Genomic DNA, 25,327 nt, shown 5'->3' with positions numbered 1-25,327 from the left:
AGCATGATAGGCCCAGAGTCGCCATTACCAATTTCTTTTATTATTATTCTTATGGGTACATTCCCCAGGATTACTTTGAGAAGGTCACAGTAGGGCTTACTATTCTTAATTTTCAATTTGTGCCTGAGTAGGCTACATTCTCCTTCAAACCTAAACATTATATTGTTTAGGTTGACCTGTTGTGACCTGTTGTTAGTATTGTCTCGTTGCAAGTGTTTAAATACAATACATGAGTTTACATAGTCTACAGTTGGTTGTTCAGTCAAGTAAAGTTATGTGAATAATAAATCATATTATTAATATTAATGCCTTCTTTGTAAACTTTATTTTAATTCCGGTGGTACTTGGAGAGCCAAATCATTTCTAAGGTGGTACTCATGGTAAAAAGTTTGAGAACCACTGCTCTATACTATATTTCTGCTCCTTTCTCCCGTCATAAGAACATTACTGTATGTAACCATGGCTATCTGTTGCGTGGCTTTCCCACTAAGATAGCTTTCTTTATAAAACATTAGTATTCATTTTTAGTGTTTCTCATGTCACAGAAACCACAGTGAATCCTGTGTTTCTGTGCCCCGCTGTGGTGTCGACAGCACAGAGCCCCGGTACCGTTACAGGACAGCGGTGGTTTCTTTCAGCTTGTATTGTATTCCAATTTTAGCGAAAAACACACATAACATTAGCTTTAAAGAAAAAACTCTTTAAGGATGCTTATCTTTGCGTGAATTTCGGGATGACTCGTCTGCCAATGACTTCAAGTTGGTTGTGTTTTAACCGGTGATTGTTGCGCCAAACTGTTTACAAAGGGACACTTGCTTGCGATGCAGCAAGCGCCTGCTAGTTGACCTGCCGGGCGAGACGATCAGTAGCCTACTTCCCCACATAAAGAGCTTAGTTCTGATTGGATCGCTTCCCAAATCGTCCCGCTTACATTTTCGTCTCGTTTTCATTCGTTAACGAAAGTGTCAAAAGATTTCGTCGTTTTCGTCAGACTGTAGAACCCCCCCCACCCCCAATGTTTTCTTAATGGATCTCCACGAATGGCCAATTTTGTTTAAAAAACAGCGAATTTCGCCGAAAGGTGACTAGTTTGCACAGTAAATTAAATTTAAAGTCTTGGTTTTCGCCAGTATCCGCACCTAGTAAATCTTGCATGGCCTACTCCCTTTAAAATGCAACCCTTAGATTTGTTGAATGACTACAATGACGCGCACATTAATTTCTGTTTTAATAGGTCATACAACCAAAACAGGGGGAGTAGCAAAGTGAAGAGTGACAGTACTGACAACGTACCACGGCCCAACCCAGAGGGGTCTGCAGCCATTCTCGTCAGACATAATTTATTTACACTGGCCTGGATTCAGAGGAGAGGAAAACCTTGCATAGATATTTTTTACGGAAACTACACCCTAAATGAGTTTTCTGCTTCACCATGCTAGCACACTAGAAAGCGGTAATGTTTAGGGTTAAAAAACGTTCAGAAGTACATGGTTCAAATTAGATTTATAGCATAACATTTTGTAATTTTTTCCAGTGTCAACTGATCTTGATACTTGCTGTTGTTTTCTTCCTTACATCATAGTACCAAAATCAAGTTTTTTGACCTACAAAACTTCGACTAGAGTGTAGTTTCCATTTATACACAAGTAAGGTTTGGCCAATATCAACATCAGCAAAAGCACCTTGCATGTTCCTTCACGTTCTATCTGTTGACAAAACGATGGTGCTTTGGTAGGTGATAACAGTAGTGTCTGTTTTGTCCCAACATCGCCTTAAAGAAAAAATCTGTCCAAGAATAAGCCAGTTTAATTCAGAGGAAAGTTCTAATGGAAAGTTCTAATCCATCTATAAACAGGGATGAGTAACTCTGAATGCAAGTGTTCTCCTCACTGGCTAATGTTGTGGGACCTTTGACAAACTGGGATATTGTATAACAAAAAATAAATGTACAAATATTGTATAGTCTAAGTGTACTTATGGGATATTGTGGATAAGAGATTGAAAATGAACTTAATAAGAACAAGGAGCTGCCTAGTTTATGGACTTTTCTCTGCAGCTGTTCAAAAATAAATATGCCAATATGCATATTTCCATGCATATTTTCCGTTATTTAAATGATTTTAGTAACTTAATATAGAAATGAAGGTGGTTGACGATCATTCGATCCATCAGGCAACCCCACATTCACATGCAGAGCCTTTGTGTTTGAGGAACAGCACTGCACCAAAGGGAGAGGTACTTTGGCAGGTTGGCAGGTCAGAGGGGAAACACGCTACCAAAGGACATACAGGTAACACCTTTACATTGTGGGAGTTTAAGGTCTGTTGGTTAAGGCATAGAACAGCGTCATTTCCCAGTCGGATAACAGTTCCACCTAAAGCATGTAGTGCATGTGTGTTCACCTGGACACTCTCCTTTGAACACTGAACCAACCTCCTCCACTGACTGCCTTTGAATGACCCCCGTGTTGAGCTGAGCAAAGTGCATGATGCAGAACGTGTACGTCACGGTCCACTGCCTCTTGGTTGCATATTAGTGTTAAGAACAGGGACATATCTACGTTAGTCGGAAAGGCCTCAGTCATTCGGGACTATGTTCGAATCTTCATTAAAAAGGAGACACTTTGGCAAAAAGCAAGTAGTGAATAATTCAAAGCAACCAACTCTAATTATATATATATATAAAAAGGCATCAAATAATATAATACATTGCATGGCTCTACGGGTTAACATCACATAACGAGATCCCGATGAGTCCTTAAAGTGGAATACCACACCATTTGAAACTCCAAGTATTATTGCAAAGACTTATTAACCACTTTCACATTACATTATATGGACATGTGTTTTACGCTCGGGTCAGAAAGGTAAAGGAAATGCACCAGCTCTTGTGTAACTGCAGCTCATTGCAATTATTTGCAACTTCATGGCCAGTCGGTCACATGGCTCCAAAACCAGCAAATGAGAAACTGCTGTTAATACAAGTAGTAGTATCGAATGATACTGGGATTTCGTTGCTAAACTAACCTGCATGTGCCTCTTGTGTTGGGGGAAAATGTCAGTTTCTCCAGTAATGCTTGTTACGCCACTAAAGGAGCAGTATCACACGAGTGTGTACATAAGGTGCAACATTAAGGGGGCGTCTGTCTGTTTAATACAATATATATTAAGCTTTGTCGGTTCACACAAATCTTTAACGTCAGTGGTATTCCCGTTTAAGAACAAAAATCGGACAATGCCCCAACAAAGCTATGTCTTTGTTTATCCTCCCCCCACTGCAGTTCAGTACCATTAACTCATCGGTTTCCATACCAACCGCTGAAGGGACCCGGGGACAGAGTAGCAAGTAACAGACACAGAGAGTCTCCATGAAAGTGCCAAAGGGTTCGATTCAGGTACCGTTGTAGCAGGTCCCCCGCGGACCAATGGGCTTTGAGGATCTGCTCTAGCTGCCGTTCCCAGGAACCCAGGCGACGCTAAAAGCTCGGCAAATTAATTTCAGCCGGTGTGTGGAGTACATACTGGAGGCATGACAGACAATCGACCCTGCTCCCTCTCGACTCGTACTGCTCGCGTTATATTTTGGGCCTCCAGCCGTTCATGAACTGCATGAGCTTCTTGACTTGCAGTTTGCTCAGCTTGAAGTCCTCCGACAGGATCTCCTCCGTCAGCTGCAGCAGCAGGCTCCCGTCGATCTTCTCCGCCACAAAGAGCGTGACCACGTCGTCTGTCAGGCCGATGAAGCGCAGCGAGTGGGAGACCTCCTCGATGGAGAGCCCCGCCAGGCTGACCGGGGGCTGCCACGCCGCCGCCGCCGCCGCAGTGGGCGGCCCGGGGGACAGGCAGCAGCCGGAGGTGGGGGAACACGCCACGGTGAATATCTCTTGCGTGCCCTGCTCATACTGGCTGAGGGGGCGCTGAGGGGTCCGTGGTTCGCGGTCCGCGCCAGTGGCGAGGGGCGCTTCCGCCCCCCTCTTTGATTTGGAGGTTCTGGGGGGCAGGATGGGACAGGAGAGGCTCTGCTTGGCGGTGAACGCGTCCATGGGCTTGTCCCCGCAGGTCCCTGAGGTGCAGCTGGAGGACTTGGTGCAGGCCGGGCACGAGCGCAGGGGGTTCCCCCGCCCGTCCAGGTCCAAGAGGCTGGCCGTCTTGGGGGCGCCTAGGGACCTCTTGCGGGGGAAGCTGTAATAGCTCCGGCCGGCGGGCCCCGGGTAGTCCATGCCGGTCCGGGTGTCGGCAGTGCTGCAGGCGTTGGGCCAGGACAGCCTGGAGGACATGCCCTGCAGCGGGAGGCTGCCGCAGGTGAAGGCGGTGCCGGGCTCGGCCTCGGGCCAGCTGCAGGGGCAGCACGCCTGGCCCTGCTCCTCGGGCTCCCTCACCTCGCTCTCACGGCCGCCGCTGCAAGGAGAAACGAGAGGTTCAAGAGGAACAATTGTCATTGTTTGCCATTGTTTGTGATTGGCTCGTTGAATGGACTGTACTCAATTCTGAATTATTTTTACAGTTCCACTCAACCACCTAGTGCTGTCCATTATGCAAATATGGTAGGCCAGCTTACCTCAAGTGAGACAGCATTTAATATTAGCAAATTCCTATTAATAAGAGTACATAGATAACATCCAAGTTTTTAAAAACTAGGATCCAATTTGCTTCCTCCTTAACAGGTCTTATCACACAAACTGAAATTATCATTAAATGGGAATGTTTTTCTTTAATTAATTCTCTCTTTTAATGTTCATTCTTTTTTTAAGGTGGAAACAATATGCAACTATGGTCAATAACAAACATAGCCCAAAGAATATGCAAGTGTTAACTGCTCTTATTCTGCCTGCTTACACCAAGACTGCATTGCATTTTACAGACTCAATAACAAAGCCTCTGAAAAGCCCATAAAACACAGCCTTGGAACGCCTGGTGTACTTTCAAACTGTGCCAAGAATATCGTGAGACAATGACTCATACCCTGTAAACATTGATCCTGTTTCTATCTATGACTGACATTGATCATGACTTCCTCAAGTTTCCATAATAGCAACTACCTGAAAATAGTAAATCTGTAAACACTGAAAAAAAAAAACTTATGATGTTGGACATTGGCTTCTGGAATCTCTCTATTAGCAGTGAGCGCCTTCTTGCTGTTAACGCCCTCTAGTGTAAGTGAAGGAGTGAGGCCCCTCTTTGATCAAATGTATGAGGATATGATCCTATATTAATTTCAGCCGGAAAGTGACTGTCATTTGTGGCCTTAAAAAAAGCTAAGGGACAGGGACAGTGCTTGCGGTAATATACTGTCTGATTGTCCGGCTTTCTTTCCACAGAGGGTTTCTCTTAACGGTGACTCACGGCCACAGAGTCTAAACAAACACCGTAGTCTGTATCATTGTCCAGGGAACAGGATCTCTCTTACATGTTGTGCAGGCCTGATGAGTAGTAGGACAGGGTGGGGCTGGGGGAGCGTGTCTCCTGCTGCCGAGGCTTGGATCCCACTGACACGACGGGCACCGCCAGCATCTGCTTGGTGGTCCGAGGAGGAATGGGCGGGGCATTCAGGAGGCGACATTCCTCCTTCACCTGCACGGGAAAGATGTGGCTTTGAAAACTAGTTGCACTGCAATGGACTCCATTGACATCTCAGCACACCAGAAGTGTTTTTACTGAATACCAAGAAGTGTTATTCGATTTAGAGACGCAATACTTACAGCTTCCGACTTGGGCGGGACAGGGGGCGGGGATAGAGACAAATCAGAGGTGGCAATTGGTCCCAGAGAACAGGTGGGCTGGTAGGATTGGGCCACCGTCAACCCACCGGCGTTGTTGTTGTTCACACCCCCCCGCGACCCCTCGCTCAACGACGGCTGGGCCATGCGGGACTTGAGGTGGTCCAACCACAGCTCCTCGTAGGGCACCTCCGACTTGGGGACGGGCGTGGGCTGCGGCACTGGGCTGGTGCTCTCCATCAGCTCGGCGAAGTACTGGTCGGCCGGGTCGGCCTGGTCCACGGGGGTGCTGTCCGACGGCAGCAGGGCCCAGTCGCCGCACAGGCTGGCGCAGCCCTGCAGGTTGACCTCGCTGTTGCTGTGCAGGTTGTTGCCATACACGCACACCGACAGCCGGTGGAATGACTGCGTCAGCTCGTCCCGGGCGTACGTCAGGGAGCTGGGCAGGTGCGCGTGGGCAGGGCAGCCGCCGTTGGAGCTGCCGCCGCTGCCCACGCTGCTGCTGATGCTGCCCGCGCTGCCGCTGCTCCTCTTGGGGCTCTTGCCCTCGTCGCCCCAGTCCGTGCGCACGTCCCGCACGGCGCGCGAGTAGTCGTCAATGTGGAACTGCTCCTGGCAGAAGGTGAACCAGCGGTGCACCATGGTGTCCAGCCACAGCTCGCCTTGCAGCAGGCCCTCAGGCAGCGAGCAGCGGGGCACGGCGGCGTGCAGCGGGAAGTGCACCGGCATGATCTTGTTGCTGCGCAGCACGCAGCACACCACCACCGTCTTGGTCTGCACGTTGACCAGCTTGTAGCGGTGGCCCTGCCGGATGTGGTGCAGGTCGTGCTGGTTTCGCGGCGGCCCGCTGGGCACCGCCACGTTGACGGGCAGCCGCGTCTTCTCCACGATGTGTCGGATGGTGTGCTCGCCCTCCTGCATCTGCAGCTCCAGTGGGCTGCAGGTGCTGAAGCGCCCCTTGCACTGGAAGGGCAGGCTGGCGCTCTCGTTGGTGCGGTGGTTCATGCAGATCAGGCAGGGCATCTTGCCGCGGCCGATGCGGCCGATGGAGTGCAGCTTGCCGATCTTCTTGAAGATGGTGTTGAAGCGGGACTTCTCCCGGGAGGTCTTGGTGTAGAGGATCTCCGCCTGGCCCATCAGGGTGAGCTCGTCCCCCGTGCTCAGTGAGATGTTGTACACCTCTGTGTCCTCGTTGCATTCCCCCGACGCCATCTGGAAACGGCCAATGGGGTTGGTTTAGTTGGAAGGACATTTTATTCTGTTCTGAGGATGTGGCCAGATACAGGGAGTGTTCAAAGCTGTTGTTCTGTCCATTGACTTCTTTTATACATGCAGACAGGCAGGGTATCAGTCGCTTGCTGCTTGATTGTGTAACTGTGATCACAGCCATGAGTAAGACTGATTGAATCAGGGTTTAATCAGTTGCTGGGTCAAATATAGACAAAATGCTAACTTGAGTCAAATGTGTGCATTCCTTGGAATTTCTTATTAAACAAATATATTATAAACAGAATAAAGGACTACTATCATACATACTAAAATGTTACCTTTTTCTTATTTATTGCATATCTACTAGTTTATTAGAGGAACATTTTATAAGTCTTAATGTCAGTCAGCAAACTTCCAGAGACACATTAATTCAGGATTCATTCCCCATTCCTCGAAATGTTGTTTCAGACATGCACACACATATACGAAGCAGTCCCATTGCACTTGCTTTCATAAACATCGGTACTTCTCAGGCGTACCTTGACGTTGAACGTAATGTCTTCCATCACGTAGACCCTTTCAGGAAAGGCTTTGGCCACCTCCTCCACACTGTTGAAGTACTGCACCGGTTCCTTGATGTCTCGGTCCTGCTCCAGCAACTTAAACTGACCTGAGACCAGAGGAGGACTAAGTCAGACCTTCATTTCTGTGTGGAAATGTGATCGGCACTTGAAACTCGTGGAGTCTAAAATGGGTTCAAAACTCGTGGAGTCTAAAATGGGTTCAAATTAGTTATACTTATAAATATGTCAGCCCTAAATGGTTGGCTACACTGTCTGTCTATTCCTCTGTATAAACCTTCTAGAGGATGCAGACATGCTGTTTGGAAAATGAGGATGGGGCGGCAGTGGCTCAGGAGGTAGAGCGGGTTGATTGGCAACCGAATGGTAGCAAGTTCAATTCCCGGCTCCTCCTAGCTGAGGAAGTGGAAGTGCCCCTGAGCAAGACAGCTGACCCTAACTGCTCCCGACGAGCTGCCTTTGCAGCCGTCGATGAGTGAAAAGCGCTATAAATGCAGTCCATTTACAATATCACCATTTGTGTGTGTGTGTGTGTGTGTGTGTGTGTGTGTGTGTGTGTGTGTGTGTGTGTGTGTGTGTGTGTGTGTGTGTGTGTGTGTGTGTGCACACACATGCAGTTTGTGGGGCTGTTTCCTACCTTCATAATGAACTGGGATCTCTATTTTGGGACCGATAACATAATGTCCCTCTTCGAGACTGTGAGCCGTTATGGTGGTCCACTGACGGCAGGAATGAAGTAAGAGGTAGTCGTTGTCCCGTAGCCCTTCCACCGACTCGCCTGATGGAAGAAATGCAACATAGGCAAACAAGCAACTCATGAATACGCACAACACTCATTGGCATACTAATGAATCATTTCATGAACTAGTCTACTTTGTAATAGGCCCACTATACATTTCAAGTTAACATGTCCTAAGATGCCAATAGGTAAACAAGTAAGGTTTTAGTAAGTGATTTAACATCAAGCAAACGTTGCTGGCTCTTTAACCAATGGAATGCAGAACGTTTCTAGCAAGTGTTAAAATTATTTATTATAATACAATGCACATTATTCGAAATGGGACCCATCATATACATCCTGCTATAGACTGCTGGTACATTTGTGCATCTGTTGGCTTACACAATTATATATGAATCATACTTTTATTTATATTATCATTGAAGTCCATGATGAGGGCATGCATTGTACTGCATCAAGGGGAAATTGCAGGGTTGTAGAGGAAAGGGAGTTACTACAAGAAAATAGATGAGGCTAGCTGATAACGTTGCAACCTGCACACTGGGCTGCAGCTAAACAGACACTGTTGGGGACAAACAACTGTGGCCTTTTATCGGTAGAATAACCCAAATATGAAAGAGGACCATGTGCATAACTAGCTTTTCATGGTCAGAGCCCTTGGTTGACGTTAGCTTCTGAGGCACTAGCACTGCACAGAGACCCACTTTAGCGTTTGTAAAAGCCTCATCGTATGACCACACAGAAAGGACACTGCTTACCGTGATCCAGCTTCACAATCTGAGGCAATCTGTAAGCACTGACGAGTTGATCTAACGGCAGGGAAGTGTTGCTCCACGGAACATCCTTCAGGTTGTTGTACAACATTGTTCCAAGGTCCATATTGTTCATTTCACTTAGCCAACTACATCGGTAGCTAGCTGCAAAACGTTCGAAAAAGCCTCGCCAAGCTAGCTCACCTTGAGAAATAGTCAACTATTGGTGCGCGGCTTTCTACTCCACATCGTTGTTAATCGATCGTTGCATATCTCTTCTTTAAACGTCTATGTGATGTAGACATCTGTAGTATCAGAATGTGGTTATAATATTGCACAGCCATGTTTGTTTGTTTAATGTTCTAAGCTAGCGAAACAAGGCTGAAGTAGCGCAGGGACATTACGACTTCCGGTCGGATGGATTGGTTTTCAAAGTAAGAACCATGGAAAATTGAACAGGCTTGTTGGACCCAAGGGCATGTTCACAGATGCACACAGACATGTTATGTTATTATATATAACTTATCTACATGACATCCTATAGACGTAATATATGTAATGGAATAGCCATTATTGATATAATGGACAAGTTTTTGCCCATCAGTGCATGTAAAGTTACAATATAACAAACTATAGATGTATAAAAGGTCAGATGTAAAAAATACTATAAAAAAGGTAATCAAACATTGGATATATTGGATATATCCAATATAAGATATACAGACAAAGTTGTTTAATGCAGTTTTCTGCAGGTTGTATGTGCAATAGTTACTTATAAGCATTACAGCATAATAACATAGCAACACCACATGTTACAAAATGTGCTGCTGTGGTTGCACAATCCTGTTCTTCCCCAAACAGATGGTTAAACCTATGTTAGTGCTGTGTTTTTGAAGTCCTTGCAGGTCTGTGTAATTTGAGGGAAGTTTTCCTGAAGCCTTCACCTCACACCTACCTTGAATATGTTCTTCTTAATAAGCACAATACTATAACCAATACAACTACAGCAACTCAAATATTCATAGTCATCTCTCTCTCCCAACCACAATGCACCAGACCCTCAAGAAATGTCTTATTTGGTAAGTTCTTGTCATGACTTTGACTTCCTGTTCAGTTTGACATGTTGGTTTGTCCAACAAACAGAACACCTTGACAACCAAATACGCAATAATCACTTTGGATAATTAAGGATATTTGCATAATTAGTGACATTTTATACTTCTTTCTTTTTTCTTTTATCAACCAAAATCCTTGAATCCTGGATTTCTGGAACGGAGAGGAAGACAGAAGGAGGAGTAGGGAATTGGCTCACATTAAATGTTGATTAATCTGACCTGACCCTCAAACAGGCTTAGCTAATTGGTTATTATGGATATTTTAGATTTATTTAAGGAGCCAGTGAACCAATTGAATCTACATTTGTTGAATGTAATTGTTGCAACCAACCAAATATTATAATAATTCTAATAAAAAATAAGTAGGCCTGCCTCTTTTCCAAAAGCACAAAATCCGAAATAATAAATAATATCAATAATAATCCTCAGTAATAAAATGATATTGTTTATTCCAATGCATTACTTAATTTGAAAACACACAAGAACAGGCTGCTTCAGATTGGATGCAACAGCCCTGTCGTAACTAGGCTGTACTTCCTGATCCTCCGGGCGGTCAAGTGTTTCAATGTTTCCTCTCTCTCAGTCGGTAGCTCTGTGGATCTCTGCATCAGCACCATGACTTTTTTGGACACTCTGAGACAATGGGATGAGGCTGTAGCCTGTGTTGACAAGGCACTCATGCCCCAAGCTCTTCAAATCCTTGTTTCTATTGAAGAACCAAACTCCAAAATCTACTTCAACATTGGCTGTCTCCATCTAATCAACAGTGACTTAGAAGCTGCTGAGAAGGTATGTCTGTCCTTTCATCACATTCCCCCATAAGCAGGACACAAAATAATCTTGGCATTGTTTTCAACATGTAAGGACTTCGGAAAGGTTAAATACAAGTGGTCTATTGCCATCTTTATATAAAATGCAAGTCACGACGAAAAGAGAAGTGCACTTTGTCTCGTTTCCTCTGGGGGAAGTTAACTCTGTGTAACTCTTGGGTAGGGGTTTGACAGAAGCATAGGCAAAGATGAGCACCTGGCTGTGGCCTTCTTTCAGAGAGGAATCACCTTCTACAAAAAGGAAATGTATGGCTCCACACTAGTATCAATTATTGTCACACAGTCCATTCATGATTTATGTCTCCAGTCGTGGATGAAATCTAGTTCACCTAATGATTTCTTTTCAAGGTATGAGGAGAGTTTAGCAGATTTTCAACACGCATTCAAGGAACTGAGGGGCAACCAGCTCATAGATTACAAAGCCCTTGGTCTCAGACACAAACTGTATGCCTGTGAGGTTAGTGTTTCAAACGCACATCAAGTTGCCGCTGCAGAATTTCCACATTTCAACATACGCATAAGAAAATCTTTTACAAATTCAACCAAATCATAATCAACCACCAATCCCACCTGAAATTACCAATTCAACCCTTCGCCCTGACCTACATTCAAAATACATGAATAGTTTGATCACGCCGTGAGGAATTTGAAATGAAGTTGCAATGCCAATACCCAGACTCCTCCCATGTTCTCCACACTCAGGTTCTCCACAACATGGCGTTGTGTGAGGCTCACATGGGCCACTGGAACAAGGCCCAGGCGCACCTTGTGTCAGCCCTCAACTACAAGACCGAGGCCAAGCTCAGCCTCATCGACAGAGCTCTTCAGTCCACTCTGGTCAGTCAGAAGCACTGTAATGACCGCCGCCAAGCTCTCCACAGATGTTCTATAGCTCTGATGGTCTACATACCATACTACAACGCTATCACTTATTTGGCTGCTGACCGGTCTGATATGGATACGACCATTCTTTCCCCAACAGAAGCAGAAACTCTTCCAGCCCGCTGTGGTTCCCTCCAAAGCGCTGTTCCGACCCAATAAGAATTTTGTGGCTGAGCTGGAGAAGAGGGACTATCTTGGCAAATCTAAGGTACCCATCTCTAGGGACAATGTTAATGTATAGCAGGATGTAGAATAGTAAGTTCTTCTCAAAAAGCCCTATATGTTACTCAAGCTGACTCAAGACGTTTTCCTTCCCTCAATGAGTTAAATTAAGTCTTTATAAGTTTACCACTCACTTCAAAAAAGTGTGTGGTTACTTAAAGTGATATAACCATGCCGAATCAGTTGGAAAATTACATTACTGGGCACAAGAGGCATAGAGTCTGTGGTTTGATTTTAGTATCTGGTTTCTCTTAAATAACTCAGTGCCTATTTTCACTTACTCTTCAGGTTGTTTCCTCCATTATTCCACAAGATGAGTTTTCTGGATTTGCTCCATTACAACCACAGGTGAAGTACATGCAGTCTTTCAGACAAAAGACTGCAGAGTTTGGTTCACAAAATCGGATTCACGTTACTTTAAACTACAAATGCATTTTCACTAAAGCCATGTTAAATGTACATTTTCCCTGTTTGAATCTGTGTTTTGGTTTCCACGTAGGTGGACGGTGGGCCTACTATTCCTAAAGAACCTGAAGTTCTGAGGTAGACACTGTAACCAGACATGCACAAATCTACAAGTAAAATGATCAGCCTTTTTCTGCTAATTGTAACAAAGCAAGAAAAGTAGGTCACAGTGACATCTTACAGTCACACTGCAGCAGGCACTACTTTGATCAACTTTTGCTCCAAAGTCTGGTAATTTTGACCTTAACCCTAGGGCCACATTCACGTTCCTTATGCATACATCAGGTTCATTCGCATCCCATAAGGGCCTACATCAGGTTCATGCACATCCCATAGAGGCATACATCAGGTTTATTAAAGGTCCCATGACATGCCACCAGGTGTGGTGTGATTAGCTGTTACAAGCCGTTTTGGAAATCTGCCCCTTATGACATCACAGGTGGGCGTGTCCACCTAGATGTGTGACGGATAGATGAGCAATGTTTGCTTCAGTCCACTGGGTAGGCTGGTAGACTGATCTATCCAGCACACATCTAGTTGGACACGCCCACTTGTGATGTCATAAGGGGCAGATTTTCAAAGCGGCTTGTAACGGCTAATCACACCACACCTGGTGGCATGTCATGGGACCTTTAACATCCCATAGAGGCGTACATCAGGTTTATTCCACTACATACACACAAATCCTATTTTGGGGGGGCTTTTCAAAGACTTGATAATTATAGATTTGTGCCGCTACTACACATATACACTCTGTGACCGCAACAGCGTGATCCACCAAGGCAAAAGATCAGATGTGTGACGAAAGAGTGACGTGAATTGACCGTCACAGCCCAAATCGTCCTCCACCACTGGCGTTCTCTGCCTCCACAGGGCCTTCGAGGGAGAGCCCCACATAGTGCGCTTTGCATTTGTCCCGGAGACAAGCGGTGAGCTGGCGGTGGTGCCCGGGAACGTAGTGTTTGTGTTGCAGAAGGGAGCCGACAACTGGGCCTCAGTTGTCTTCAATGAAAGAGTACGTACAAAATATCACAGTCCACTTTTATAATGGCCCAATACGTATAGACTAGGCTAGGGATGCATATAACGGGTTGTGCTTCAATTACTTGTACACCAATGGATCTTGGCTCCAAAATCCAATCAGTCGACCTACGTCCTGTATTTACAGAGAGGCCTGGTTCCATACAATTACCTGGAGCGGATGGAGATCAATCTGAACTTAAAACCAACTCAAGTAAGTGAATGTTTTCCATTTTGGTAGTTTACCAGTGTTTTCACTTGCATCACCCACACAAGTTTTTCTTTGAATGGTTAAATGTATTCAGGATCACAATTAATTGACACAAGTACAACGTAGATGCCGTTTGCGCGTGTATTTATTTTAATTGTGCACAATGTTATAGTCTCCACACAGGCATGCCACGTGTAGCTATTAGTTTCAAGTGTTTTCAAGTGCATAGAAATAAATTTGTCTCTGTGTAGGATGGCAACAGCCAAAACATTTATTTAGCAGACCTTCCAAGGCGAAAGGCACCCACTCGACCGGAGAATGAACCAGGTATATATACTTTAAACATGCAAAACACAATAACACGGTTTGTTCAGATGGATAAACCAAACCGTATTCCATCTGGGTTTGACAGGATAGTTTATTATTGTACATATTCTTAAGTTAACCAGCTGTGCTTCTTTAGTTCCGAAGCCCAGTAAAAACAACGAAGACACCACAAACTCTGAGGTATGCATAATCAAATCTTATTCACCCGTCATCTGACCAGTACGTTTTTCTCTAGGTCAAAATAAAGTAATGTGTGCTTGCCTCAGAGCTGATAAGGGTGTCGTTCTCTGATTAGGCTGCGGAAGATGGTGAAAATTCGGCATGCCTTGTGAAAGTGCATTACAAATTCAACATAGCACTATATATAGACTACGGTTCTCCCTTCACTGCACTGGTGGAGTGGATCAGCAAGAAACTGAAGCTGCCAGCGGAGGACGTCACCTTGAGGTATTACGTCAGAATGACTGTTTCCGCAGCTTTACAAAGACAATTTCAAAACGTGTTTAAAGGATCAATTTGGTAAAAAAAATTATCAGTTTGTCATCAGTTTAAGAAAATGTGTATTATATGTGTGTGTTATATATGTGTATTATAAATACAAAAATATATTCATAGGATCTAGACTTGTATCGCCTGTAGCCAAATCACTTACAGGGTACAAACATTCAAAATGAAATATGAAGAAGTGATGAGAATAAATATAAATCACAACCCGATGTATACAACAATGACCTCCGTTTGGAAACAAACATGTATCCATTCAACAAAAACATCCAAATCGCGTGTTCCTTTTTGTGTACTCCAGTTGTACGTCCCCAGCGGCTGGACTGACTGTAATGGACGCCAGCACAGACATGCAGGGGTTCTGGAGCAGTGCCAACTGTGGCCGCATCACTCTGTGGTGTGTCCCCAAGCAGGAGGTGGGAGGCCCCTTCATCAGGCTGAGCATTGCTCCTAACTAGATCGTGCTTTAGGGGAATTCAGGGGTGAAGGGTTGACGAGGTGTGAACTAACTGGTCCCGTTTTGTCTTGCTAGCCGGTGACAGAGAGCCCGGGGGTGCAGATGCATGTTGTGGCGCTATACTCCTACGAGTCCCAGAGTCCAGAGGACCTCAGCTTTAACCAGGGGGATAGCATCCTGCTCCTCTGTAAAGGTAATGCACACAAACTTTGGTTTATCCAGGATAAAAATAAATGACGAGTTTTACTCACTATTAATTGTTCTATTTCTTTAGTGAACCAGGACTGGTTTGAAGGGCAGTGTAATGGAGGTACTGGTATATTCCCTGCAGCCTATGTGGAAACTCCTGTGGACGCCTAATAAACAGTTGCTGTGATGTTACTGTGTACTCACCATTTGGCAAGTGATTGTAGCACTTGAAGCAATTCGCTTATTTGTAAAATTTTATGTACTCGCATGATTCTTGCAACTTTTGGGTTGTATACACATGCCTGAATGCACTTATTGTAAATTGCTTTGGACAATCGGCTAAATAACAGTAATTGTATGCAATACATTACATATAGCTTTAACGCCACTCAACTTAGTTAATCATATTGATATATTTTCTATGGAATTTGTACTCCATGTCATCAAAGCCTATCTGCTCAAACAGGGCTCTGTAGTGGAGCTGTCTAAGGCATATTATTTGCATTAACTTATTTCTCAATTTATGCCATGGTCACAAGCACAGCCGTGCATTGAAATGGTGCGCATGTTTTAAACAATAAACTATGGCTTCTTTGCCCAGTCTACATGGATTTATTTGAATAAGTGGTCCTCAAACAGCTTTGTGTTTGATAGAATAGTCGAATGTGGGTGGGACAGGGCACAGACTCCACAGTGTAGATAGCCATCCCATTGTGTCACTATCATTTCAAATATGAATAAAACATGTGTATAGAACAACGGGGAAATCATGTGTGAGCGGCTTGTTGCATGGAGGTGAACCAGCAGTGGTTAAATAAGGCCTGGGGTTGATCTGAATGGGGCGAGTCATCACGAGGACTTCCCTTCGCCCTCGTAGGCGATGGCGATGCCCCTCCTGCCCTCCACAGCCTTGACCACCGGCGTCTCTCCCAGCTTCCTCTCCAGGCCCTGCCAGCTGCGGCCCGCTAGGTAGGACGCTGCGCCCACAGAGAGAGAGGGGTTAGAGATGCTGACAACTGGCCCTCGCCGTCTGGGACCCTTCAATACTGGAGCGCATCCCTCTCTAGGAACACATTACTGACTGAATATATATATTTATATAAAGAAAAAAAAACATACTAACACAGTGGTTACATCGATCTATCATTTAAATAAGTCCCAATGATGCCCCTATAAACCCTACAAATTGAATAATGAATGCATTGTGATAATCAATTTATGCAAAACATTAGCAGAAAATATTTTTCCTCACATTCAGATTACTACAAACACGAATCTACAATGATCTGCAGCACATGCTTGTTATTGCATGGTGTGGCAGTGTCTCTGGGTGTCGTCATGGTGAGCTGGTATCATGGCAGTGAACCAGGGACGACCATGACAAGCGGTAGTACGTGACAATACAGGATTTTACTTAATCATGTAATCATGCATACCAGCTCAGACCCCTCAACTAAAGAACCTTGTCTAGCCATGCGCTGCGTCCGGTACCTGCTGTGTTGGTTTGGGCCACGGTGAGGTTCTGGTTCCTGAGGACCAGGGAGGAGGGGTCATCAGAGGGAAGCGAGGCCTCGTCAGACGACAGGCCGTGCTTCCGCAGCGCCCCGGTGATCAGGGACACGTCCGTCTCCTCGCCCGCCTGCTGCTCACTGGCCAGCGGCACGTGACTCTGCCCACCTGGGGCGGAAAGAGGGTCATTAATGGCCCAGTGCAACCAAGCTACTCGTCATGCTTTTACAATAACATTTGCTCTACATTTGTATATATTCCATGACGTAGATAGATAGATGGGGATTAATAAAGTTTCCATCTATCCCCGGAGGGGAAATTACTTTGTTACAGCAGCACAGCAGCAGTGGGAAAACACAGCATAAAATACAATATAATAAAAAGTAGTGCTGAGGAAAAACAAAAATAGATGCTAAAGTAAATGCTAAAGAAAGGACAAACAGAACAAACAAGACAAAAGTATAAACAGTATAACCTATAAAGTTTCCCAGTGCCAGTCCTTCACAGTACAATAATTAATAGTGAACAGGCCCAGCAGACCTGGCAGGAGGTTGCGGAAGTCAGTGACGTAGTCCTCGGACCACTCGCGGTCGTGGTTGCAGGCCACCTCCATCTCGAAGGGCGTCACCACGGGCTTGTAGAAGTCGCCGTGCTCCAGCAGCGAGTTCTCGGGGCAGGCGATCAGCACGAACACGTCGATCTCCTGGAAGTTGGCCAGCTTGGCCACGTTGAGCTTGCCCATGGCGAACATGTAGCTCTTCTTGCCCGCCCGGCGGACGGTCTCCTTCAGCTGCGTGATGATGGCCAGGTAGTCGGCCACGCCCAGCGTGCCCACCAGGATGCCCACCACGCCCGCGTCCTTGGCCCGCTCGATGGCGTAGTAGCGCTTCATCAGCGTGCGGTTGACGGACGGCGACTCGGCGCGGCCGGTGGAGGTGGCGGGCTGGAAGGTGGTGAAGCGGCAGCGGTTCCAGGTCATCATGAAGTTCCGCAGCACTGCGCCCTCGGCGCCGACGAAGAACACGCCGTAGTCCCGGACGCCCAGGCCCGCTTTCAGGACGCAGCGCCGGCCGAACTCACGGACCACCCGGGCGTGGTCCGACTCCCCGGGGTCCTCGGGCCCCGGCGGCGCCTCTCTGTGACCGTGGCAGTGGTCGAGGATGAGCGTGGAGGTGACCATGTTGGGGTAGGCCGGAGCGAGGAGCGCCTGGAGGTCGCCTGTGGGAGAAGAGTCATCAGGGGTTTGGGTTTCATTCAAAGCAGGAGTTTGGGGTAGCAAGCGATCGTGACGTTGAGTTTTTGGCAAAACTATCATGGTTAAATTTATCCGAACCAAGTGACCCAATCAACAGGACTGCTCCTTTTAACGTCATTTTGGGCAACAATTAACAGTATTACAGTATTGCTCATTTTCACTGCAATGAAAATGAAATGATACCCTGCATAAATAATGCAGGGTATCATTTCTGGCATATTTTCATTGCAGTGAAAATGAGCAATACTACAAAATTATTATATTTATTTTGTTTCATTCAAGTGGATTTGATATTAGTGTTTGCACTCCCCCCCCCCCCCCTTTGCATTCCAATGAAATGACCTCAATGTAAAACACCTGTCCGATGTGAATCCCAGGTCCATTCTGAAGGAGTAGCCTACCGATGGCGTGAGCGTAGTTGACGTCGTACAGCACGACCACAAGGCTCTGCGGGTCGGGGTACAGCTCCCGGAAAGCGGAGGCACACTTCTCCAGGTCCAGAGGCCGCCTCTCGAACACGTAGATGAGCGGCAGGCGCGTGGTGGGGCTGAGGCAGGCCCGGCCGTAGTGCACGATGCAGTCCGCCCCCACGTGCTCCGCGGCCACCTCGTCCACACAGCAGCTGGGGAGAGAGAGAGAGAGAGAGAGAGAGAGAGAGAGAGAGAGAGAGAGAGAGAGAGAGAGAGAGAGAGAGAGAGAGAGATGGTGCTGGCTGCAGAAAAATATCATTCCTCTCCTGTTCCATCGCTCTTCTATAACTTATAGAATAACCAAACTGCCAACCAAACTGCCATGCCATTAAAGAACAGTTGGTTTACATTGATGGTTTCCATCTTCGCATGACCTCCCGAAATCGAGAGAATACTTCATGATTACATTTAGGGCATTTAGTAGACGCTTTTATGCAAAGCAACTTACAAAAAGTACATTTTTAGAGGAAAGAGAAACAATATAATGCTGTCGGAACAGTAAGGACGTTCATAATTTAGCAATCTTACACGAGATGGCGTTCTTGAATGTCATTATTGGTACGCGAAGCACAGCCGTAGGAACGAGAATAAGATTGCTTAATTCAATCATAACTAGTCAACCATTATTCCCAGCCTCACTGAGGACAAGTCATCAGCATGCAGGTGGAAGGTAGCCCCCAGGGTGATCTATCTAACATAGCATATCCCCAACACCAGCAGCAATACCTGCCATAGGATGTGTCTCCCAATACAAACAGCTTGGCTGAGGTACTTTTCTCGATCTCGGTGGCAATGGGAACAGAATGCACCAGCACTTCATCTGGGAACTGTAGTGCAACCTGTGGCGATGAAATGAATTGCATTATTAACGTGAACAATGCCAGGATACGAACACCATTCGTTTCATGTTCATAGGGTTGCCTTGTGACGCCAAGTTCCTCCATGGGCACGGTTTTTGCTTTTAATTTATTTTGAGAAAAACAACGTGCCAATGTCTACCTTTTTGAAACCATTGTCATTAATGAAGTCGCAGGTTCTTTTAATCTGGTACTGCTCCTCAACGTTTTCTAAGGGAACGTCTGTCCCTGACGTCACGTCCACTCCACGCTGGAGAACCGCATCGAAATTGCTGCTGAAGGCATCGGCCATCCTGTCATTTGGTCGTGGCTGTGAATATAAGGACAAACAAATGTTTATTAAAAGGGCAAGGGTAAGAAAAATATGACTTTGGTCATTGGTAAAGAAAGATTGATGCTCTTAACAACCTAATGAAGATGCTGTCACAAGAATCACTGAGGACTGTAAACCAATCAATGACGCTTATAAAATAAACATGTCCCTTATATTAGCAAATAAGTCTAAACAAGTAGGTTAGTACAATGACAGTTGATCTCAGGGCTGTTTTTGTATCTGAGATGACAGTCACCCATACATGCAGGCAAAACAAACTGATACATGCATTTACCTTGGCTGAGTTCGCTTGTTATAGTCAGGTCTTTAATAATTCCACCTCACAAAGTTGATATTATATATCCGAGTCATTTATGGGATGTTGTTATATGGGAATAATTTAATATAACAAAGTAAAACGTTACTCTCATAGTTAGCTGCACCACACGTGTTTCTCTACGACAGGCAGATATCATGACAACTTCCTGTTTGTATTTTCAAAATGAAAGTTCCCTAAACGCTGTCCTAATCGCAACCGTTCGAATCAAAAAACACACTAAAGTTATATATATTTAAATATACATTTTAATTATTAAACATCTGATTACCTTGATACCATTTATTGGAGAGGTTTACATATTCCAAATCAACAAGTTATGTTTATTGTGAACAAATCACACATTTATTATACAATAATAAAATAAGCTTTTATTAACAATGATGTGATAACAAATATTTTATATCAATAAATAATATACTTCAGGTTATGCCCTTGCAGTGTAGTCAGTTGTTTGCATCTCAAATAAAGATTGTTATTGTTATTTTGGCCAAGGTTAATTTTAATTATAAAGAGAATATTCATGTAAATCAATTTTACTAACGATTTTGAAGATTTAATATTCTCCACTTTGTAACTTTTCACTGCACGCTTTTTTGCTTTTGGCCAAATGTACATGTTACTAAATGTCTATAGAATAAAAGCAATCCATCCACGACTCGTTCAACCCAGGGAATTGTGCTCTTATTCCATAAGACCAATGGCATGCATGTGTGCAGTAACTGAATCTGGAGAGCTGAATACAAACCTGATCTCCATAAAGAGGCAACAGACTTGGTAAGTAAAAGGTAACCTTTTGCAGTGGAAACGGGTGTGTGTTGGTGAATGCATTAACACAGTTGAAACACATTTGAATGGAATGCAGTGGAAGTGTTGCCTATTCGTTTACATCCAAATGCGATAGAAACCCAAGGCCACGGTGAGACAGGTGAACACTGAACCTAAAAGAAGGACAGAACAAAAAAATTGCCATTCATAAAATGTTTTCTCTCAGTGAAACAAATTGTAAAATAATTATTCTAATATGATCAGCCTTTGCATTTAACTCAATGACAATAATATATAATATATACATAATTAATTCTATACTCATAACACACTACATGTACACTACATGTGGAGGACAAGAATCAACAAATTAGATATATATTTACCTATAACTATCCATCTATCCATCCATCAAGTAAATAGATAGAAAGAAAGATTCATAATTTAAAATAATGATTGAGACAAGGCATGGTTAATGGATAGTCGTTAAAAACCAAGGTTTTTTCCTACCTGCAAGGTATTTGATGGTGTCCAATTTGTGTGATTCCAACATAGTCTTAAGACCTGCCACCTCTGTGTCTATTTTCATGTTAGTCCGGGTCAAATGGCAATCGTGCTCTGCATTCTGTAAGCAGCAGATATGCTCACCAAATTACAAAAACATCTAATGGCAAGACGGTCAGACATACTGCAAGTGTTGGGGATAACACGACTCATGGATGTACTTACCATTTCCATTATGTCTGTTCGTGTTTCCAAGAGTTTTTTCTCATACTGTGCTTTCTAAATGATAAGAAAAACAAGTCTCAAATGATGAGAGAGCAAGAACTAAGAGAAGGTATGGACTAAACCGGTGACTGCTACTTCCCATTGCTCATAGTCCTTACCATTTCCTTCACACGGCTTTTCTCGATGCTCATGTCTAAAAGGGTGTCGGAGCGCACTTTATTCATCAAGTCCTGCAAATAAAATTACGGCACTTGATTTTAGCACATATTTTCAGATGACCAATGTGCAAAATAAGGTATCAAAGTAATACAAAGAAAATATTTTTTCCATTTCCAAAGATCCCTTAAAAAATACATTATATTTATATTTATATATCACACATGATGGATCAACACTTAAATCATGAATGTATTCACTTTTATTTTCCAGAACAAAATTCAACCCAGTAATACTTACAGCCAGCTGGCCCTTCAGCTGTAACAGATGTATCTTGACTTTCTTGAAGAATAGGAAAAAGTGAAGAAAAGTGAGCATACAATCCATTATACAGGCACTTAGGTACAGTAGAGAGACTGTTCTACTGTGTGTACAGCAAGAAGTTGCATGTAACATTAATCAACAAGCAGAAACAAATAGAAGGTTTGCCATCTGTACTGTTGCTTAGCGTACACAGTAGCATTAAAGGACAATACGGGTCTGGGTGATTAACTATCGCAACCGTCTCTCCTGGCTTCATTCACATTTCCAACCAATATCATGTTTAAGAAGTACTTCATTGTACCGATTCTGCCAAGGAGCATTCAGTGTTTTTTTCCCCATAAACTGTACTGGGCATTGACTTATAGTTTTAGAGAAGCCCGGAGGGACGCTACTGATGGTTTAATCACCAGGAACTTTAACCATGGTCATAGCATTAAAATGAGTCTCATTATAAGCCATGAACCTAGACCTGGTTCATAACATTAAAATGGTTCTCTGGTTATCTCAGTGACTCTTTAAACGGAAAAAAATAACCTCAGACCTCATTCTCTGCAAGCAGTGTGGAGAACTCGCTCTTCTCCAGAATGATCATGTCCTTCTTGACAGCTGCTATCTGGGACATGACTCGCTGCAACATTATCTCCTGATGTCACCCGTCCCATTGGTTCAGAGAGTGACCCACACACACACACACACACACACACACACACACACACACACACACACACACACACACACACACACACACACACACACACACACACACACACACACACACACACACACACACACACAATCAAGACTAACCCAACACTTGGTATTAAACTACATCAACAGCTTCAATCGCAGGTAAAGAGCAACATTACCGTATCCAATTTGGTATTTTCACGTAGCACACATTTTCAATACTGTAATACTATGTGTTTTGTCACAGGTGGTGCTGTCCCCTTATTTAAGCATTTGGTAATGCTTGCAGATCTCCCATTCAATGCAAATGTGCATTGTTTTTGAAGAAGACCAAAAGTAATCTTATCTGTGTTCCCTTAGACACATTATATTATCGTGTTTCCAAATCTGAAGATCTGTTGACCAAAGTTGATTTAGTCCAAAAGATTACATAATCTCTTCAAATGAATCTGCATTATGTGTGCATTGACATTATATCTAAAATGTTTTTGAAAGGGGTGATGAGGCAATACAATCACTAGGTTAATTAATTCTCAGTGGTATATCTGACACATTTAAAAGGGTAATTTAGGACAAATTACCGAGAAATAGCACTAATGGTTTTCATTGAACAGCTATTGGATATACGACACATGCAATAAGTGCATTCTAGGAATCATCTTACACCACTGATCTTTTATTATCTAGTCCTCTCATACCTGCTGCACTTTGGTGGCCATGTCACTGTAGATGGCGTCCATGTTTGAGTGCGTGGTCCTGACCAGCATGCTGACCATCACCTCAGCCTGCGGCGTGCTGAAACCTAAACAAAAACACAGCACAAGTTCATACTGACACCTTAACAGAAACACAGCTCAGGTTTATACTGAAACCTTAACAGAAACACAGCTCCGGTTTATACTGAAACCCTTACAGAAACACAACGCTAGTGCCTACTGAAACTTAAACAGAAACACAACACAAGGTCCTACTGAATCCTTAACAGAAACCCCAACACAAAGTTCACTGAATCCTTAAACACAACACAAGTTCACACATCAGGCGGAGAGTTGCAAGCCGGGTAACAACCGAAGCCTCTTTGGCAGATGTTTAAAAAAAACAGATGATGCCAACCGTTTTCTTCCAGAAGTCGCACCATGGCGTGGGTGTCAAAAAGGAGGCGTGCCCGGCCCCCTGCCCTGGGCACGCCTGCCTTGAGATCATACTGGAGGTGTCTGATGGAGGTACTCAGCTCTATCGTCAAAAACACAAGAGGGGAGAAGAAGGTGACCTCAACCGACAATTATATTCAAAAGGTGCATGTATTTAAAACAATTGTATTTTAAATTCTAATGCTAATGTTCAGGATAGTATTCTTTTGCGTTTCATAAATTCTTAAATTCAGTAGCACACACTACGGAACTGATTAGGGTTAGAACATTATCTCATTAACGTTGAGTTCACTTTTACACAACAAAACACAGGGGTTCTCCATGCAGGGCGTACCAGCATGGTCAGTGTTGACAGTCAACAGACAGACACACACATACCAGCATACTGACAGGCAACGGACGTGATCACTATAAAACGCAAGTGCTTAAACTTACGTACGTAGTGCTAATATGGGTATGTGACATAATGTATATATTACATTCGTTGTTAAACAATAACTTCACCCATATTCTTCCTGACGATACCGTTTTACGTACCTCGTACAAACACACGTGTTGTTTCAAATAACCGGGTAGTCTTCTGTTTGGGAGCCGCCGGTGACGTCTCCTTGCTAAAAACACTGTGATCGATGGTGAAACATCGCGAGGCGTTCACGCCATTCAAACATTTCTTATTCAATGATGTGAGCGGAGTCGTTGCTTTAACATAATAACTGACCAGAGGAACATATTTAAAATCACACCAAAGAGTATGTACGATCGCTCTTGAATGACAAAGATTTAATACCATTTCTTAATCCTGGCCACAGCGATTCAAACAGTAGAACGGAGCTATCCCTAGAACGGATCTACACTCACCACTTGTATGTACTCCCTTTTCAGTTTCTCTTGAATGACAAGTAAAGTCGTAGTTGACAAAGGTCGTCCTCTTTTTTACAAAGTACCGCTTTGTCTCGCGAGAGTACATATTCGATACAAGCCTCCAATGCCAGTACGCGTGTTCTCGTGTAACAATCAAAACAAATCCGGTAATCTGAGAGCCCTTCAGTCAAAATCAAAATGCAAAGTCTTCAAACAACCATAATTACTATAATAATAATAATAATAATAATAATAATAATATTATTATAAGTATTAATAATACTATTAGTTACTACAACTTTTACAAGGCTACAACTTCTATTTTTGTACAATGCAAGGACCTGCTATGCTTGTTCTTTAAAGTTACATCTAAGAACACAAACAACAAACATACACAAAAGGTGAAATGATTTGACTTTTTAATTTAAAACTATCAACAAGTTTCTACATGTCTTCATTTAAAATAAGTGCATATGTACAAATGCTTAATTCACTTTTCCTATAAAACATCTAGCTAATTAATATAATTCAAGAAATAGTAATGAATGAGAAAATAGTACATTATGTACAGTAGCTCGGCAAAGTTATTCTTTTGCAATAATAAATAATAAATGAATAAGACCATAGTGATCCCCTTGTGTGGTTTAAAGGAACAGTTGGTTTCTTTTTGAGCGATTTGTCTCATCATTTC

The 25,327-nt window shown here is 43.9% G+C and overlaps 4 protein-coding genes across 5 annotated transcripts; 1 reads left to right on the top strand and 3 right to left on the bottom strand.

The window, feature by feature from the left end:
• Positions 1-1,272: 1,272 nt before the first annotated feature.
• Positions 1,273-9,322, bottom strand: garem (GRB2 associated, regulator of MAPK1). Its single transcript, XM_084475163.1, has 6 exons — positions 9,004-9,322; positions 8,144-8,284; positions 7,465-7,595; positions 5,699-6,928; positions 5,407-5,570; positions 1,273-4,397 (listed from the first exon to the last, which is right to left on the bottom strand). Exons 1-6 carry the CDS (start codon positions 9,131-9,133, stop codon positions 3,575-3,577), a joined length of 2,619 nt encoding a protein of 872 aa, XP_084331289.1. The 5' UTR covers positions 9,134-9,322; the 3' UTR covers positions 1,273-3,574.
• A 1,343-nt stretch (positions 9,323-10,665) lies between these two features.
• On the top strand, positions 10,666-15,822 carry ncf2 (neutrophil cytosolic factor 2). The gene is made up of 15 exons (XM_084475120.1): positions 10,666-10,901; positions 11,106-11,188; positions 11,291-11,399; positions 11,645-11,779; positions 11,925-12,032; positions 12,335-12,394; positions 12,546-12,589; positions 13,385-13,526; positions 13,680-13,745; positions 13,994-14,069; positions 14,206-14,249; positions 14,365-14,516; positions 14,875-14,989; positions 15,106-15,223; positions 15,305-15,822. Exons 1-15 carry the CDS (start codon positions 10,728-10,730, stop codon positions 15,388-15,390), a joined length of 1,512 nt encoding a protein of 503 aa, XP_084331246.1. The 5' UTR covers positions 10,666-10,727; the 3' UTR covers positions 15,391-15,822.
• A 128-nt stretch (positions 15,823-15,950) lies between these two features.
• On the bottom strand, positions 15,951-20,060 carry dph2 (diphthamide biosynthesis 2). The gene is made up of 7 exons (XM_084475121.1): positions 19,919-20,060; positions 19,453-19,620; positions 19,180-19,292; positions 18,385-18,605; positions 17,269-17,946; positions 16,711-16,896; positions 15,951-16,196 (listed from the first exon to the last, which is right to left on the bottom strand). Exons 2-7 carry the CDS (start codon positions 19,600-19,602, stop codon positions 16,069-16,071), a joined length of 1,476 nt encoding a protein of 491 aa, XP_084331247.1. The 5' UTR covers positions 19,603-19,620; positions 19,919-20,060; the 3' UTR covers positions 15,951-16,068.
• Positions 20,061-20,269: 209 nt separating this feature from the next.
• On the bottom strand, positions 20,270-24,649 carry mcur1 (mitochondrial calcium uniporter regulator 1). 2 transcript variants are annotated; one of them, XM_084475632.1, is made up of 10 exons: positions 24,313-24,649; positions 23,738-23,857; positions 23,323-23,426; positions 22,479-22,580; positions 21,914-21,955; positions 21,616-21,687; positions 21,458-21,511; positions 21,239-21,353; positions 21,115-21,128; positions 20,270-20,901 (listed from the first exon to the last, which is right to left on the bottom strand). In XM_084475632.1, the coding sequence occupies exons 1-9, from the start codon at positions 24,563-24,565 to the stop codon at positions 21,121-21,123; spliced, it is 870 nt and encodes a 289-aa protein (XP_084331758.1). In that variant the 5' UTR covers positions 24,566-24,649; the 3' UTR covers positions 20,270-20,901; positions 21,115-21,120. The 2 variants fall into 2 exon arrangements, with proteins under 2 accessions (XP_084331758.1, XP_084331757.1); XM_084475631.1 differs by lacking the exon at positions 21,115-21,128.
• Positions 24,650-25,327: the final 678 nt, after the last annotated feature.

The sequence above is a fragment of the Micromesistius poutassou genome (assembly GCF_964030765.1).
Source record: "Micromesistius poutassou genome assembly, chromosome: 11".
NCBI classification, from domain to species: Eukaryota; Metazoa; Chordata; class Actinopteri; order Gadiformes; family Gadidae; genus Micromesistius; species Micromesistius poutassou.
The sequence above is the reverse complement of the archived record's forward strand: the minus strand, read 5'-3'. Positions and strand labels throughout refer to the sequence as shown.

Coding starts and splice junctions, on each gene's coding strand:
- mcur1 (XM_084475631.1), bottom strand. CDS start 24,565: ATGGTATTAAATCTTTGTCATTCAAGAGCGATCGTACATACTCTTTGG. Junction 21,512..21,615: donor AAAGCCGTGTGAAGGAAATG/GTAAGGACTATG, acceptor CTTATCATTTAG/AAAGCACAGTATGAGAAAAA. Junction 20,902..21,238: donor CACCATCAAATACCTTGCAG/GTAGGAAAAAAC, acceptor TCCTTCTTTTAG/GTTCAGTGTTCACCTGTCTC.
- ncf2 (XM_084475120.1), top strand. CDS start 10,728: ATGACTTTTTTGGACACTCTGAGACAATGGGATGAGGCTGTAGCCTGT. Junction 12,590..13,384: donor AAAGAACCTGAAGTTCTGAG/GTAGACACTGTA, acceptor CTGCCTCCACAG/GGCCTTCGAGGGAGAGCCCC. Junction 13,527..13,679: donor CAGTTGTCTTCAATGAAAGA/GTACGTACAAAA, acceptor CTGTATTTACAG/AGAGGCCTGGTTCCATACAA.
- dph2 (XM_084475121.1), bottom strand. CDS start 19,602: ATGGCCGATGCCTTCAGCAGCAATTTCGATGCGGTTCTCCAGCGTGGA. Junction 17,947..18,384: donor CAACTACGCTCACGCCATCG/GTAGGCTACTCC, acceptor CTTCTCCCACAG/GCGACCTCCAGGCGCTCCTC. Junction 16,197..16,710: donor GGCCCAAACCAACACAGCAG/GTACCGGACGCA, acceptor CTGTGGGCGCAG/CGTCCTACCTAGCGGGCCGC.
- garem (XM_084475163.1), bottom strand. CDS start 9,133: ATGAACAATATGGACCTTGGAACAATGTTGTACAACAACCTGAAGGAT. Junction 8,285..9,003: donor GATTGTGAAGCTGGATCACG/GTAAGCAGTGTC, acceptor TTCTTCCATCAG/GCGAGTCGGTGGAAGGGCTA. Junction 6,929..7,464: donor ACATTACGTTCAACGTCAAG/GTACGCCTGAGA, acceptor GGCCGTTTCCAG/ATGGCGTCGGGGGAATGCAA.